The 16,650-nt window shown below is 34.0% G+C and overlaps 1 protein-coding gene across 4 annotated transcripts in view; it reads left to right on the top strand.

Moving 5' to 3' along the window:
- The window catches only part of TRAPPC13 (trafficking protein particle complex subunit 13), a 34,880-nt gene that overhangs the window by 12,645 nt on the left and 5,585 nt on the right, over positions 1–16,650 (top strand). For 2 of the 4 annotated variants that reach the window (XM_024753068.1, XM_024753069.1), the window contains exons 4-9: positions 236–320; positions 6,466–6,593; positions 9,347–9,419; positions 10,497–10,541; positions 13,436–13,453; positions 15,355–15,488. In XM_024753068.1, the coding sequence (XP_024608836.1) occupies positions 236–320; positions 6,466–6,593; positions 9,347–9,419; positions 10,497–10,541; positions 13,436–13,453; positions 15,355–15,488 (483 nt within the window). The remainder of the gene's footprint in view (positions 1–235; positions 321–6,465; positions 6,594–9,346; positions 9,420–10,496; positions 10,542–13,435; positions 13,454–15,354; positions 15,489–16,650) is intronic. The other 2 variants (XM_024753070.1, XM_024753071.1) reach the window with 1 other exon arrangement.

Here is a 16,650-nt window from a genome sequence, read left to right as displayed (position 1 = left end):
GGCAGTAGTTGAGGGTCAAGATATATAGCATGTTTTATAGATTAAATCTGTATTTTTAATTGCACTAGGTAATGAGTGAGCAGCCTAGTGTAAACAAAGAAATATTGAAATAGTATTTCACCTGATCGCTATCCTTTAGTAATTTCTCCATTTGACGTTCTCAGTGGTGCACAAATAGAAGATTTATGATAAAAGTTGAATGGATTTCTGCCTAAAAATTTATTTTATTTCACAGGAATATATTTTTGGGAGAGACCTTTTCCAGTTATATCAGCGTTCATAATGATAGCAATCAAGTTGTAAAAGATATATTGGTTAAAGTAAGTGGCATTCTTATTTGGGAGAATTTTTTTTAACTTTTTAATTTCTCTTCTTATGTTTTGAAACTTCATTAAAATACCTGCTTGATACTGGACTTTTTACTTGTCATTAATAACAAGTATTAATTGAACACCTAAGTTCTAAGATATGCTGTGCACAGAATCATTTTTCCTTATCCTCAAAATTTGTGATAGCTTGGATGAGAAAATGTACCAAAGGTAAATAACACTTTAAATTTTTGTTAATAATTTGTGATTAACATAATAAAATTTGAAAGAGGAGGAAAGATCACTGGGGATTGCATCATTCAGGAAGGCTTATTGAAGGAGAGGGAGCACAAGAGGATCTCGAAAGAATGGCAGGATTTAGGAGAAAAGACAAAGAGGGACATGGTAATCGGAAGCAGAGACATAGGAATACGTAATGTGTTCTTGTAGCAGTGAACAGAATTCACTTAGTAAGAGTAGGCAAGGTTGTAGAGATATGTAGTAGCCATACAGTGGAGCATCTTAAAAGCAAGACTAAGGCTAAGGTTATTTTAAGACAGTGTGCAGTCAGTGGAGACTTTTGAGCAGAGGTATTCAGGCTATGTTGGAAGACTATCATGAAAGCATTGTATGGGATGGTTTGTAGGAAATAGGCCAATTAGAATATTCTTGCAGTTTTGAGAAATCAAGAGAGAGAATATGCTAGCTCAGTTAAACAACTGGAAATTTATTCCCGAAAAGAAAGGGCATTAAAAAAGGAAAAATTCATCGTATGTTGTTGAGAAGTGGTCAAAGCTGTCTTCCAGTGGTGAGTTTAGGTCACTACAGCATCGCCTATGGAAGGGAAAGGGAAGCCCAGTTAGAATGAGATTGAAAAATAATCAAAAAAAAAGAAAAAGAATCAGCAAGTACGAGAACTGAAAAGGATCTCAGAGAGAAAATATTCCAAGTTCCGTATATGACCCAACTTCCAGAAACTGGATGCAAATTTTTGCATACATGTACATATGTTTGTCACTCTATGGTTAGGGTTTCTGCCTTTCATTAGATCAGGAGTCAGCAAACTATAGCGTGCAGGCCAAATTTGATCCATTGCCTGTTTTTGCAAGACAGTATGAAGCTATGCTAAGAATGAGCTAAGAAAGGTTTTACATTTTTAAATGATTAAAAAGAAACAAAAGCTTATTTTGTGATGTGAAAATTATATAAAATTCAAATTTCAGTCCGTAAGTAAAATTTTATTGACGCATAGCCACACTCATCCGTTTATGTATTATCTGTGGCAGATTTCAAGCTACAACATCAGAATTGTGTAGTTGCAACAAACTGTATGACCTGCAAAGTCTAAAATATTTGCTATCTGACCTTTTAAGGAAAAAGTCTGCTGACCTCTGCATTTGATTATGAAAAGGACTGACTTTCAGAACTTCGAGAATGTATACTTTTTTCCTGTCATACAGTTTGCATTCAGTAAATGTTGAATTTATTTTTGTAAGATGAATAAATCAGCAAATGTGTGTAATTTAAGTCAATGTTAAAAAGAACAAATATTACCATAGTGTATTTCTTATAAAATATGTGATTATATTTCTGTGGGCTCTGCTCAGTTTTAATTTCTATAAAGGCAGTGGTGTTTGGCGTAATAACAGAGATAGCTAATGTTTATTGAGCAGGACAGTGCCCACCAAGAGTCTTCCTACTCTTAACTAAGAACTAGCATTTTGTTTATCATTTTACAAACTCCAATTACATACAAATTGGCTCTTCTTTGCCTGCTTTTCTTTAGTTTTCCTTAGTAAATTTTCATTCAAATCTATATTTCCTTGGGTGCTTTATAATTATCTCCAAATGTTTTTTTGAGGGTATTAAGTTCACTTTGAATATTGTGTTGCAATTTTCTTCTGTTTCACTATTGGTTTTGGTGGCAGTTTGGATCAGTGAATTGTTTAAATTATCATTGTGTGGTCTTTTTTAATAGTATTTTTGTATGGATTAAGACTCTTGCTAGCTTTGCATTCTGTGAAATGCAGTTTGGGGTGCTTTGATATTCTTAGTTCAAGAATACTCTCTTAGAGCCTTGCAAGCAAAGTGTCGTTTCTTTATCGGGTGGCTTTTGGGAGGGTGGTGGAAGAATAAAGGGTTGAGTGTTCCTCAGTTTTTCTCTTTCTTTTAAGTGACAGCATCCTCAATTTTCTCCTCCTGCTTCATTTTCTCTTCACTGACAGTGTCCAAAAGGTTCTTCTCCTTTTTAACTCTCTTCTTCCCCTGAATTGTTATCTTGCCAGAACTGCCTCTTCACCATTAAACATACTGTTATATCTCCTGTAGGCTGTGCTGTCATCTTCCAGTAATGCACTTTCTCAGTATTTTGACACTTAGGATAGACTTTGTCTTTCTGGCAGTACTTTTCATCATTCTTAGGCCTGTCTCTACCTTCCTTTTCTCTCTTAAGCTCAATTTTTCATGAACTTCTCTTGTTCTTTGCAAAGGCTTATGACGAGAGCATGAGAAATAGCTTGCAGAAATTTGAAGTTTAGACATTTGCTGCTCTCTAGCTATACTAACACTGAGTTTATATAGTTTTAAAATTTTATTTATTTATTTGAGGATGACTCAGGAGATTCAGTTACTCTACTGCCATTACTTCAGCTACTCAGAATTCTGCTCTCAAAAGTTTAATTTTTTATAGCTCTTGGAATTTTGGAATGTGGAAAAGAGATTATGAATCTGTACTCTTTTAATTCCTTTACTGACATCTTAGTGTTGTTTTTTGTGTTTGTTTGTTTGTTTTTTGCGGTATGCGGGCCTCTCACTGTTTGTGGCCTCTCCCATTGCGGAGCACAGGCTCCGGACGCGCAGGCTCAGCGGCCATGGTTCATGGGCCCAGCCGCTCCGCGGCATGTGGGATCCTCTGGGACCGGGGCACGAACCCGTGTCCCCTGCATCGGCAGGCGGACTCTCAACCACTGCGCCACCAGGGAAGCCCTTAGTGTTGTTTTTGAGAATAAAAATGCTATATAATCTGTCATGTCTAACTGGAAACCACTAGGGGGTTTTTTGTTTGTTTTTTAATTGAAAAATAATTTTCAGCAGTAAGTCTGAAAACCTTAGCATGCTACCAAAAAATGAAGTGTTCTATAAACAAAAGACAGCGTAGTGTACTATAAATAAAAAAAATAGTAGGGACTTCCCTGGTGGTGCAGTGGTTGGGAGTCCACCTGTCACATGCCACGGAGCGGCTAGACCCGTGAGCCATAGCCACTGAGCCTGCACATCCAGAGCCTGTGCTCCGCAACGGGAGAGGCCACAACAGTGAGAGGCCCACGTACCGCAAAAAAAATAAATAAATAACTTTAATGATCTGTACCATTGGTGGTTTATTTTTATTTTATTTATTTATTTTTGGCTGCATCAGGTCTTAGTTGCAGCTTGCAGCCTTCTCTCTAGTTACGTTGCATGGGCTCCAGAGTGCACAGGCTCTGTAGTTGTGGCACGCAGGCTCAGTAACCCCGCAGCATGTGGGATCTTAGTTCCCCGACCAGGGATCAAACTGGCATCCCCTGCACTACAAGATGGATTCTTAACCATGATACCACCAGGGAAGTCCCTGTACTATTGGTTCTTAAACTTTAGAAGGTATTAAAATCATCTGGAGGACTTTTTAAAACACTGATTGCTGAGCCTCACCTCCAGTGTTTCTGATTTAATCAATCTGAAATGGTGCCCAAGAATTTACCTTTTTTTTTGGCCACACCACGGGGCTTGTGGGAGCTTAGTTCCCCAACCAGGGATCAAACCCAGGCCCCTGACAGTGGAAGCGCAAAGTCCTAACCACTGGACCACCAGGGAATTCCCAGAATTTACATTTCTAACATGTTCTCAGGTGATGCTGATTCTGTTAGTCTGGGAACCATACTTTGAGAACCAATGGTGAGTAATAGGCATTTGCTCATTCATTCAACAAGTATATATTCCAGGCACAATTCTAGATACTGGGGTTATAGCAGGAAACAAAAGAGACAAGGCCTCTGTTCGCTTGAAGTTTAGTCTAGATGTTTTTAAATGCTTTTTTCTTATTTTTTAACATGAATTCCTTAATTATACCGAACTCTTTCTTGATCTTGAGCTTTTACACTTAAGGTGTTTTGCTTTTTTTAACTTACTTGAAGTGATTCTCCATTTCCCCTTTCCTCTCTCCCTTTTTAAATCCTGCTCATCCAAAAACCAATTTGCAGCATGAAGCCGACCCTGTAATTTAAATTGTATTCCCCTACCTCAAGCCAGCCCTCCATTCCTCCTTTACTCTATATTATTTTCCCCAAACATTTAAATTTCCTAGGGGCAGGGATTTTGGTCTATTGTTCACTGGTGTATCTCCAGCTCCTGGGAAAGCCCTCATAGGTAATTCGGAAATAAATGTTAAGTGCAGCAGTGTTTATAAGATGAAAAAGGAGAAAAGTAAAAGTGTTCAGCCATATATAATACATGCTGTAGTTATGATTAATGTTTAGAAAATGATACATAAGAAAACACATTGGACAGAAAGCCCATGGATTTGACTGTTTCTTTTCCCCCTCTTCTCTAATTTCTAAAATGTTTGTTAAAGAATTTTGAATTTCAGCTTCATTACTTATTAGTTGTATAACCTAAGGGGAGTTGTTCCTTCTATGTGCCTTGGTTTGTCTGTAAATTAGGGATAGTATAATGACCTACTTCAGGGTTGTGGGCATTAAATGAGTAATGTGCTTAGAACAGGGCCTTGCACATAGTAGGTGCCCAATAAATGTGAGCTACTACTGTTTAATAACTGAATATAATAAAAAAAGACAGCACTAATAAATATTCCACTTGGAAGTGCTGCATTAAGAGTGTTAGGTTAGAATTAACTGCAGAAAACCTGTTAACTGATTTAAAAAAAAAACAAAAAGCTTTTAAAAAATCTGCACTCTTATGGACAAAACCTTCCCTAATCCCCATGACTTAATGTGATCTTTGCTTTCTCTGAATTTGTCTTGACGTTTGCCTTGAAGTTTTATCATAACTTCATTCAGTATGCAACATTTATTAATTGCCTACTGTGTGCCAGGCACCATGTTATAGTGGTGAACAAGAGAAGGCAAGAGGTTCCTGCCTCAACAGACATTGCATCTTTGGTAGGGGAGACAGAAGGAAACAGGTAAACAAAATCATAAATAAGGTAATTATAGATCATAATAAATGTTACAAAGAAAGTTAAAATTGAATGTGATAGAAAGTAGCTGAGCTTAAAGGAGGATGCCATTTAAGAGAATTAGAGAAAATGATCAATGTTCAAAAGGAATAAGGGAGGGAATATGATAGAAAGTAACTTGGTAGGGGCAAGAGAGAAAATGGTCCTTTCTTAGTTGATGACTTTAATGCTGATCTCTAGTTCTACAAATCAGCTGGTCTCTGACATCTAATACTGTTTTGAATGATTATTTACCTGTTACCTTTTAGTGTTATATACTAACACATGTGTACACATCTATATATGTTTCTGTAATATCCATCTGTATATGTATAAATTTCAAAACCGTATGTTCATACTGATGCCCCAAATTCCAGTCCAGCACCAAAGGTTTCATTGCAGGCTTCTCTCTTTCCTTATCTGTACCTTTTTTTCTCCAAAAGTAAGAAACTTGTCTCTTGTTATCCATAATATATATATTTTTTGTTTTGTCCTAGTATACATGTAGAAGTTTCAGAACCGCTAATCCATACCCCTGCAAAACAGCAAATGGGCTAGCTAGAGTAAAATATTTGTGTGCCGCTCTTTTCATTTTTAGCTTTCGTTTGCCAAACTTTAGTTCCTTTTTTCTGTCTCCTCCTCCCAGTATGGTTGTGTTCATTTGTAATACAGTTAGGTTCATGTGGTACTGTTTGTATTACATTTTGGATTCCCCCTACTTTATAGCTGATTTTATCAGTGTTTATTTTTAGGTGTGTGTGTGTGTGTGTGTGTGTGAACCATTACCCTGTTCCTAAGCATCAGAGCTATACAAAAAGATGTACACAGAGACGTGTTGCTCCCGCTTCATCCCTACTTTCTTGTTCTTGTTCCCCTATTCTTTCCACCCATACTTATCCACACCCTGTAGGTAACCAGTCTCATTTGGATTTTATTCTCTCTTTCAAGGCTGATCTTCAGACAAGTTCTCAGCGTTTAAATCTTTCAGCCTCCAATGCTGCAGTGGCTGAACTTAAACCCGATTGTTGTATAGATGATGTCATACACCATGAAGTAAAGGAGATTGGAACACACATGTAAGAATTAATTTTACTAGATCTCAGAGGCTTTTACTTATATATGCCTTTATTTGAAATTTTTGCTTTATTTCCACTTATTCCACTTGTTATTAAGCCTAAGAACCTACTTCAGAAGGAATTTTATGTACCATGTTTACATGCTTGCCAGAAACAAACTTTAAACAAAATGTTTATTTTTGAAAGGAAAAAATATCTTAATTTATCTTCACTTATCTCTAGTTTCATTTTTGCATCTACAATCTTATTTAAAAATAAAAATCCATGCAAACCTTTAAAACTCAGGTAGCACTCTAAAAGTACATTTATTCTTTTGAAATGCTAACTGATGTTAATAACATTTATTTTTAAATTCACAACTTTTCAGTTCTGTATTTAACTGTATAAATATACTCTACCCTGAGAGTTCAAAAATAGAGAACCAAAGTGGAGGTATGAGGGAAAAAAATCTCAAATTCTGTATTCCTGGCCTGTGTATGTATTTGAATGTGAATGCTGTATTTTTCTTCGTCTGAGAGGCAAATATGAAAATTTCAGCCATCTAAAGTAATTTTAGACTTCTCTATCTGCCTTACCACCCCCATATCCAGTTGATTCACAAAGTCCTGTTAGTTCTTGTTAACTATCTCTCAGTAGCCTCTCTTCATCTCCACTTAACATCACCATTTTTGCTTCTCTTCTTTGTCTTAAAGAAATATGTAATATTATCTATTATTTAATTCATTTTGGTGACAAGCTCTGTTGTAGGCACTTTTTAATATATATTCTGTGGTTGGTATGAGCTTTGAGTCAGATTTTCTGGAGTTCAAATTTTACCTTGATTATTTATTTAATTATGTGATCTTGGATAAGTCACTTAACACTTCAGTGATCTCCTACTACCCTTAGGAAATTCTAACTGTATAGGTTTTGCAGAGCTCTCCACAACTAATCCTTACCAACTACGTACTCTAGTTCTCACCTTTCATCATGCTTCCCTCCCTGCCTCTCTACTCTGCAGTTCTTTTACCTCTGAACTGCTCTGTGACTTGAAATGTATCCTTCCCTTACAAAGGAATGCCTGTGTCATTTTGTTTAGTTTTCTTCCACTTTGTCATATCTCAGATTCATCATGACTTTCTCAAAGAGACTTTTTGACCTCCTAGACTAGATAAAATCCCCCTTCTTGTCTATTTTATAGCATCCACAACTTGTCATATTTTTCTATGTCTTTTATGCTTGACATTACTTACTGAGTGCCTGCCATTCCCATTAAAGTATGAGTTCCACAAAGTCACCTGCATCACTGGGATTTAGCGAGAACAGTGGTCAATATTTGTTGAAATTGTTTTTATTGAAATGATATTAAATGTGTAAAATCCCCATTTTACAGAAAATGAGACTCTTAGAGAATTTAATAGCTAGCACATAATGACATAGAACTCAAATCTAAATCTAACTTCATAACCTGTACCTTGCTACACTGCTTCCAACTGTGAGCACTTGGAGAGCAGGTATTGAGTTTTGATGAACTCTAAATACCTAGCACCTAGTTTACTACTAGGTACAAGTATAAAGTAGAAATTAAATTACCTGTAATGTCACCACCTAGTATAGCCACTATTATAATATTGGTATATTTCAATCCTTTATGTGCATATATATATAAAACAGATGTGTATAAGTAACTTATATAATATTTTATAGAATTTTGATCATATTACGCATGGTTTTATCTTTGTTAATACACCAGGAACCCAGTTTAGTCAGTATTCTTTGAAAACATTCTTTTTTTTTTTTTTTGTGGTACGCGGGCCTCTCACTGTTGTGGCCTCTCCCGTTGCGGAGCAACAGGCTCCAGACGCGCAGGCTCAGCGACCATGGCTCGCTGGCCCATACGCTCCGCGGCACGTGGGATCCTCCCGGACCGGGGCGCGAACCCGCGTCCCCTGCATCGGCAGGCGGACTCTCAACCACTGCGCCACCAGGGAAGCCCCTGAAGGATTCTTTTCTAAATTTCTCATAACCACCAACAGTATAAAGAGAGTCAGTTTCTCTAAACTCTCACCAACCCTGATATTTCTTGGAAAGAATTTTTGCCAAATCCTAAGATAAGGAAAAATCTTATTTCATTATTTTAATTTGTTTCTTTGACTACTTGTGAGGCTGAACATTTCCACATTTTTGTTAGTCGATTATGGTACTACAATTTATGTGTATATCCTTTTCTTCTATTTTGAATGAGATATTGTTTTGCTTATAAAAATTTCTCTTCATATTGTTAGAAGCATTTTTTCCCAGTTTGTTGTCCTTCTTAAAATTTTGTTTTAGTGTTTTTGATTTATCCAATTTCTAAATTTGTGGAAGTCTTTTCCTTTCCATTGCATTTATATTAAAAAGTCTTTCTTCATCCTGGAATTTTTTAAAAATTTGTATTTTCTTCTAGTTTATATGAACTTAACTTTTTACATTCAACTATTTAGTTATCCTGTGATTTATTTTGGCTTATGCTTTACTTTCTGAAGAAAAAAGTTTCTGACTTCCTGCTTTAAAAATGGTATATCTTATTTTACTAATCAGCTTTCTTGTTCATGGAATTATATCCATATCTACTGGAACTCTTTTTTTCCTGCTCTAGGCTCATTTGGCTGCACTTTCGTGTCATAGTATAAATATTTTCCAAATTTGTTGGTAGAATTGAAGGTTAGTAGATTAACTATTAAAAAACAAAATTGATAGTGATTCAAAATCATTAAAACATCTTTCTGTTTCAGCTTGGTGTGTGCAGTGAGTTATACAACTCAGGGTGGAGAAAAAATGTATTTTAGAAAATTCTTCAAATTTCAGGTATTGAATATGACAGTGGTAAATAGTGTTTAGATGCCCTTTTTTCCCCTAGGAGATTACTACTATTTATATGCAGTAAAAACAAACTCCAAATAAAGCAAATAGCTTAATATTTTTTGATTTGTCTTATTACTAGCAATCTAAAGTTGGACTAAAGTAAGTTAAATAAAAGCAGAGAAATTATCATTGTGGTTACTAGCAATCTAAAGTTGGACTAAAGTAATTTAAATAAAAGAGAAATTATCATTGGAAATGTAATGTTTTATCCAGAAAACAATTTGTTGTGTTTTCATGCCTTGACAAAACACAAAAGAATCTAAAAGATGGATAAAATAAGTGTAAAGTCCAGACAAAATAAGTGTAAATAATATCAGATTTCTAAGGAAATATTTAAATGAGAGATTATTGCCTTGGGCTAAGTGGACCAAGCTTCCTTCAGAGACTTCATGAGTCACTGAAATTGTAGTTAGAATTTTTTATTTATACACAATTTTCGAAGTCCATAATCAAAAATAGTTAAAAACCACTGTTTTAACACATGTATGTGTGTGGATAGGGAAATGAGATGACCATATACAGTTATGTAGATCTAGATATGATACTATATATATTTTTCATTCCTCTGTTTGTAAGTGGAAGAAAAAGTACCAGCAATAGGAAGAAAAATTTTGCTTTATTCTATTGCTTTTGTTATCACTCATCTGTTTAAGATTTTGCATGTCTTTTAAAAGAAAATAAAAGGTTTGATTGCTTATTTTGATAAACATGCTTTGTGAAATATATAGAGAGAAATACACAAAAATATATGTGTTCAGTTTAACAAACTATTATGAAGTACAGATCCATATAACTCATGTAACTATTACCCAGTCAAGAAATTACGGTGGCTTTTTTAAAAATGCATTTGGGATTGTTTTTGTTTTTACAAGAGTACTGCATACCCATTAGAAAAGTCTATTACAATTAAAATTGGAAAATGCCTTTGACAAATTTAAGCTCTATGGTTTAAAGCAGATAAACAAAATAAATGGTCAAATGATAGTAATCTCCTTTGATTGATATGCTTTATTCAACTAGGTTCTCAAACCATTGGATGTGAAAACCAAATTTTACAATGCAGAGGTAAGTGTTGAGCACTTAATGGGATTTCAGTTTCAACATTAAGATCTTATTTGACTAAAATTGTCATGTATTACATTTCTTTTCATATCAGAGTAAATTGCTGATGTGACTGTGAATTACTTGTGAAAAATGAGCATAAAGTTCAATTGAAAGTGAATAATTTCACTGCAGATCTCTTTTAGTCTGCTGTTTTCAACTGACATGAAATCAATATGCCTTGATTTTTATTCTCGTTAATTTTGTGAGGCTTTCACCCTCTTTCATTAAATGATTGCCCTGTGCTTCCATTTAATAGTTGTTGTTACCATCTAAAAATATTAGCAATCTGTTAAATATTTTATAAATGTGGTTGTGATATTACAAAAATTGAAGTGGTAGATCCAACCCTGCAAAGAAGATTTAATATTCACCTAGAAAAATATTAAGTAGAGCTCAGTACATTAAATTCTTTGTCCTGGGAAGTCAGTGTGCCAGCCAGAGTTAGGTTGCTAAGTTTAGTGAATGGTTTGAAATGCTCCTTGGGAGAAACAAATTTGGCAAAAATATAGAAAGAAGTAACTTTTAGAATAGAAGATTATCTTCTTTCCTAACAAAAGAGATAAAATAGAATTTTCCATAAGGAAAAGGTTTTATGGCTTGGATTTCTTTTACAGTTCTATTTTATCCTGGTATCTAGAGGTCCAGAAAAAGCAGATTTCCTAATGGGCCTTTTACTCCCCCAAAGTCATGTGTTTCATATCACAGTGATAAACTCAAAGATATTCAAATGCAGTATTTTGAAATGAAAATTTTGTCTATTACTCCAAAACCAGGTGATCAGAAATTTGTGGTCACATGTCAAATTTGATATATATTTTTACCATCAGCATCTGAATTTTTATTCACTATAAAGTTTGTACTACAGCTGGGCATACTAAGACATCTAAGATAAGGAACCTAACCTTAAAGTAAAAACCTATTAGGAGAAACAAAAAAAGTGCATAAAATAACAAAAGTAACTAGTATAGTATATAGTGAGACTAAAGAGCATGACGCAAAAAGATGTGCTACAGGAACTCAGGGGATGAGATTTTGGAGTAGTCTAAAGAAGCTTCATGGAAAAGGAAGAGAACTGCATCAGTGTCTAGAAGGAATAGGTGTTAGAAACGTCTAAGTGTCAGAGCAGTGAAGGCATTCCAAGCCGAGTTGGAAATACAAGTGGAACGTACAGTATGTAGTGAAGAGTATACATATTTGATGCAAGGATACAGTCTTATCAAGGAGATAACTAGATGTTTAAAGGCACATATAGGAAGGCACATATTAAACTATTTCAGGTTTTCTTTGTTGAAGTATGGTGGTACATTAAGATACTTGTCAAGTAGTTTTATCACACCAATATTCAGAGTGAGTTGCAAATTGTTTTTTAAATTGCTAGTTATTCCATAAATAACATAAAAGTAATATACTCCCCAAAAAGAAAGGAAAAAACCCACAAGTCCACCACACTAAAAAGTAATTGGTTCTTCATTAACCCATATTCTCTTTCAGTCTTTACTCATTTATATATAATATTCTGTTTTTATAATCATAGTAACAATTTTGTTTGCTTTTTCAGTTAATATTAAGTATAGACGTAATTTTTAGTCTAAACTTAGCCAACAAACTTCAGCTAAAAAATTTTAGTAAAATTCTGAACTTTTGAAAATAGACATTTTTTTAAAAATGAGGAGTGAACAAATAGCATTTAGGATCTCTCTAAGATATTTGGTATTACCTATTAGGCAAACAAATACTGTTCTGCCTGTAACATGAAGCAGATTCTATGGACTCCATCTAGGAAATTCAGGTAAATTGTAGGAGTTAGTTAACCACACTGATATCAGTAGTTTATTTTTATTACACTATGCCATAGTCCTTACATGACAACTGTTATTAGCCCCACATTTGTCTCAAACATGTTTTTTATGCTGCTTCTAAAAATTCTAATACTGTGTGAATCACCTAAAGGAAAACAAGTTTTGTGAGAAACTTTGTTGTAGTCTTCTAATATAAGAAAGCCTTGTAAAAAAAAAAAAAAATTGGTGACATTAGAAGCTAGGTGTCAAACCTTTGGTCACAGCTCCATGCCAGGTACTGAAGAGAAATAAATATAAACTGAACATCTTCCCAGTCCTCACGGTACTTAGATCTAGTGAAGGAGACTGACATGACATAAATACAGTGTAAGCATCCCCGCCCACCCCGATCATAAGTGTACTTATTCTCTGGGAACATAGGTGAAAAAGATTTCCAGCTATGTGTTTGATGAAAGAGCTGACATTTGAGATGGCCCTTGGTAAATAAGTAGCTTTAGCAATATATATGTGAAAAAAAGACAAACTGTGAAATCTGTTAACTCTCAGTTGTCTGAAGTGGTCTAGCCCAGCATTCCCTGAAGTGTGATCAGTGGAACTGTAATCACTCAAGATCCTCCTTGAAAAAATGATTCCATTATTAGATAAATTTAAGAGAAGCTATACAGTGTACATCTATTCTGAATGTGGCAGATAGTATATACCCAACCTAAGTAATCTATGAAGAAGTTACAAAGTGAGTAAAGAATTTATAGAACTAGAAACGCATGGAATATACCTCTCTCCCCCAAGATATGCCCTTGAATATTTGCTCCTGTTTAAGTATTCACCTATAGTGTTCTTCTCTATTCATTTAACCTTAGCAGTTTCACCTTTTTAGAAGAATGATTTGTCATATTTCTTTGTATTACTTTCTGTTTACTTCCTTGTTTTACTAATGCTGTCTTGTTTAGTAAATTAAAAAAAATGCAGAAATGCATTTTATTTTAAAGTTAGTTATTCTTTTTCTTTAACATTTAATCTGATTTTTCTAATTTTTCTTTTTTATTTTTCCATTAGAGTGACCTCAGTTCTGTGGTAATTTGATTTTTTATTATAAATTTATATGCTTTTCTTACTTACCACTTTTTGACTCTGCCTAATTAATCTCTCTTTATAAAACATAGTGGAAAAACAAAGTTAGTTGTGAATATACTTACGTGACTTCAAAAATATGTATATAATTTGTACTTTTTATATTGATCATCTTATTCTATGGGAAAAAATACATCAAAGATTAAATTGGCATATTGAAACAATTATATTCTTATTTTTAGTGTGTTTCCTGTAGCTGTTTTTAAAAAGAGGCATGTTAACCTTGTTTAAAATAGCCTCAGGATTTTCAACCTCTTAATATAAAATATCCTACTATACTTCAATTCTTTGAGTAAACTGTGTAGTTGAAATTCATCTTCAAGTGAGCAGTGGTTTTAGTTTTAAGTCTGGGTCAGGTAAAGGTGGCCCTTTGACAACAGTAAACAGAAGAAAATTAAATTTTCCCACGTTGACTAAAACCATATTTTCAAATTTCTATTTAATATGAGCAGCATTTGCTTATAACACAATATATACATGATAAAAACATCAACTGCCTTAGCACTGAATTCTTATCTTAATTTTTTAAATGTCAAGTTATTTCATGCTAACTGTTCAAACTAGCTTAATTTTCCATTATGCAGCTTGTTTTTCTTTCATTTTATCTAAGCTCTTCTAAACTTATGCAGAAATTGCATTTTTAAATTTGAAATGTGGGTCTATGGTTATTTTTTTTAAAGCAATGGATCGATGGGATATTTTTTTTTGAGAAAAAGTAACAGAATAATGCCTTTGAATGGGTACTTCTTTTAAACTGATAAATCGTATTTCTATTTTCATTAGAGCACATGTGCCAAGGACTAAAGAATCTTTTGTTTTAGATAATAATACATTAAATTATAACTTCATCACTATATTTTTGCAAATGATTTCTACTTTCCTGGATTTAGTGTTAAAAAAACTCATAAGTGCCAAAAATTTTTGGTCATAGTTTATTTTATTTCTGTATATATATTACTATGAAACTTCTGAATAAAATAATTCTAGAATATCCTTAGTATACCATTTTATGTATAGGTTTTTATCAAAAATGAGCCAAGTTTTCTGTTATCCTCCAATATATACCCCCCAAAATAACCAAATAGCATAAAAAGAAGAATGTTTAACATAAATAATTAGGGAATTTAAAATATTATGTAAAAGTACATATGTAAGTTACCCATTGACTGAAATACTGCTGTATAGCACCAGTTTTCACTAAGACCACAAAATACCTTTTGTTTGATTTAAAAACTTAAAGATTTCAAGTACAATTCACATATATTTTTGCTCTAAATATACATTTTCAATGAACCAAGAAATCACTAATGACTACTTTTAAAAAAGCTTTAATTAAAAAGTTAAATTCTTATAAGATTATAAAATAGATTATTTGCTATACTATCTAAATTGAAGTAACATGAAAATTGAAATTAATAAATTATGCTGGAATATTATAACAAAGACCTAATTATCTAAACACATCTCTGAAATGATAGGTGCACAGGTAAATTCATTATACTAAATTGCATTTTCACATTTTAATGACTTACCAGAAAATTTAAAATATATGTAAATGAAATTCCAGTTAAGCGTTTTTGGATATCAATACAAAAAATATTATAGTTATCCCCCATCCATTGTTTGACAACTTACCAGTTGACTAACACTTGACTTTGCCCCTGTGAATTATGTTAGGAGGACAGTTTCTTTTCTTGCATTAATTATGATAACTTTGATTTGCAGGCATGAACTAATCACATTTGTGGTTAATGTTTTTTCTTCATATAAATCAGATATTGTTGTGGTGGTAAAGTACTTTAAACACCAGCATACTTTGGTGGATTTTTCTTTCATATTTTCAGACTGATGAAGTATTTCTTGAAGCCCAGATTCAGAACATTACAACCTCACCCATGTTTATGGAGAAAGTTTCACTGGAGCCATCTATAATGTACAATGTAGCAGAATTAAATTCAGTCAACCAAGCTGGAGAATGGTAAATATGGATTATGAAGTGTTTGCTTTTATTTTGAAAGATATGAACTTTTCTAACACTGTTACTCTCGGGTGGTTTAAAATTTTTTTTAAGGGATAGACATTATTTTATTAGAGAAGTTTTAAATTCACAGAAAAATTGACCAGAAAGCACAGCATTCCCACATGCCCTCCTCCCCACTTACAGGATCCCCTGTTATTTACATCTTGTTTAATGTGGACCTTTTTTTTTTTTTTTTTTTCCTTTTTTTGCGGTATGCGGGCCTCTCACTGTTGTGGCCTCTCCCGTTGCGGAGCACAGGCTCCGGACTCGCAGGCTCAGCAGCCATGGCTCACGGGCCCAGACGCTCCGCGGCATGTGGGATCTTCCCGAACCAGGGCACGAACCCACGTCCCCTGCATCGGCAGGTGGACTCTCAACCACTGCGCAACCAGGGAAGCCCCCCAGTGTGGCACATTTTTTACAGTCGATGAACTAATACTGATACTTATTATTAACTGAAGTCCATGGTTTACATTAGGGTTCACTTTTTGTGTTGTGCATTCTGTGGGTTTTGACAAATGTGGTGACACGTAGCCATCCTGACTGTAGGATATAAAAGTTTCACTGCCCTAAAAATCGACGGTCCACCTGTTCAGCCCTCCCTTCACATGAAAATAAGATCCTAACCATTTGTACTTGAAGCACTTATTCTTTTAAATTTTTATAACAATTCAGTGAGATAAATATGGAACATTTCATCCTTATCCTGCAAATGATAAAACTGAGGCATTGTAAGAAATGATGGAGAAGTTAGAAGGGGTAAGAGTAAGCAGTGAGTTTTAAGGAGTATTCTCTTAACATCAAAAGGAGTGAGGATAGGAATAGATGATTTAATTTTTCATGAAAATGAAATACACATCTTTATAGGTAATATAGAAAAAGAAGAATAAATAAATGTAGGGTTGATATTAATATGGATAAGAAGGTAATAGCTGGAGAAAGTACCTGATTTTAATAATCAAGAATGAAAAATTTACTTTTACTTATTATGGGGCTTACGGTAAAGTTCATAGCCTCTCATACCCCCACAGAGGAAAACAATAATTTTCCACTATTTTCCTGATCTTTTAATTAATTTTGAAAAATCATTAGTTTAGAATGGTATGTTTCTTTTTATTCT

This window comes from Neophocaena asiaeorientalis, unplaced genomic scaffold (assembly GCF_003031525.2).
Source record: "Neophocaena asiaeorientalis asiaeorientalis breed wild unplaced genomic scaffold, Neophocaena_asiaeorientalis_V1.1 scaffold399, whole genome shotgun sequence".
Classification (NCBI taxonomy): domain Eukaryota; kingdom Metazoa; phylum Chordata; class Mammalia; order Artiodactyla; family Phocoenidae; genus Neophocaena; species Neophocaena asiaeorientalis.
This window is presented reverse-complemented; position numbering and strand designations above follow the sequence as displayed.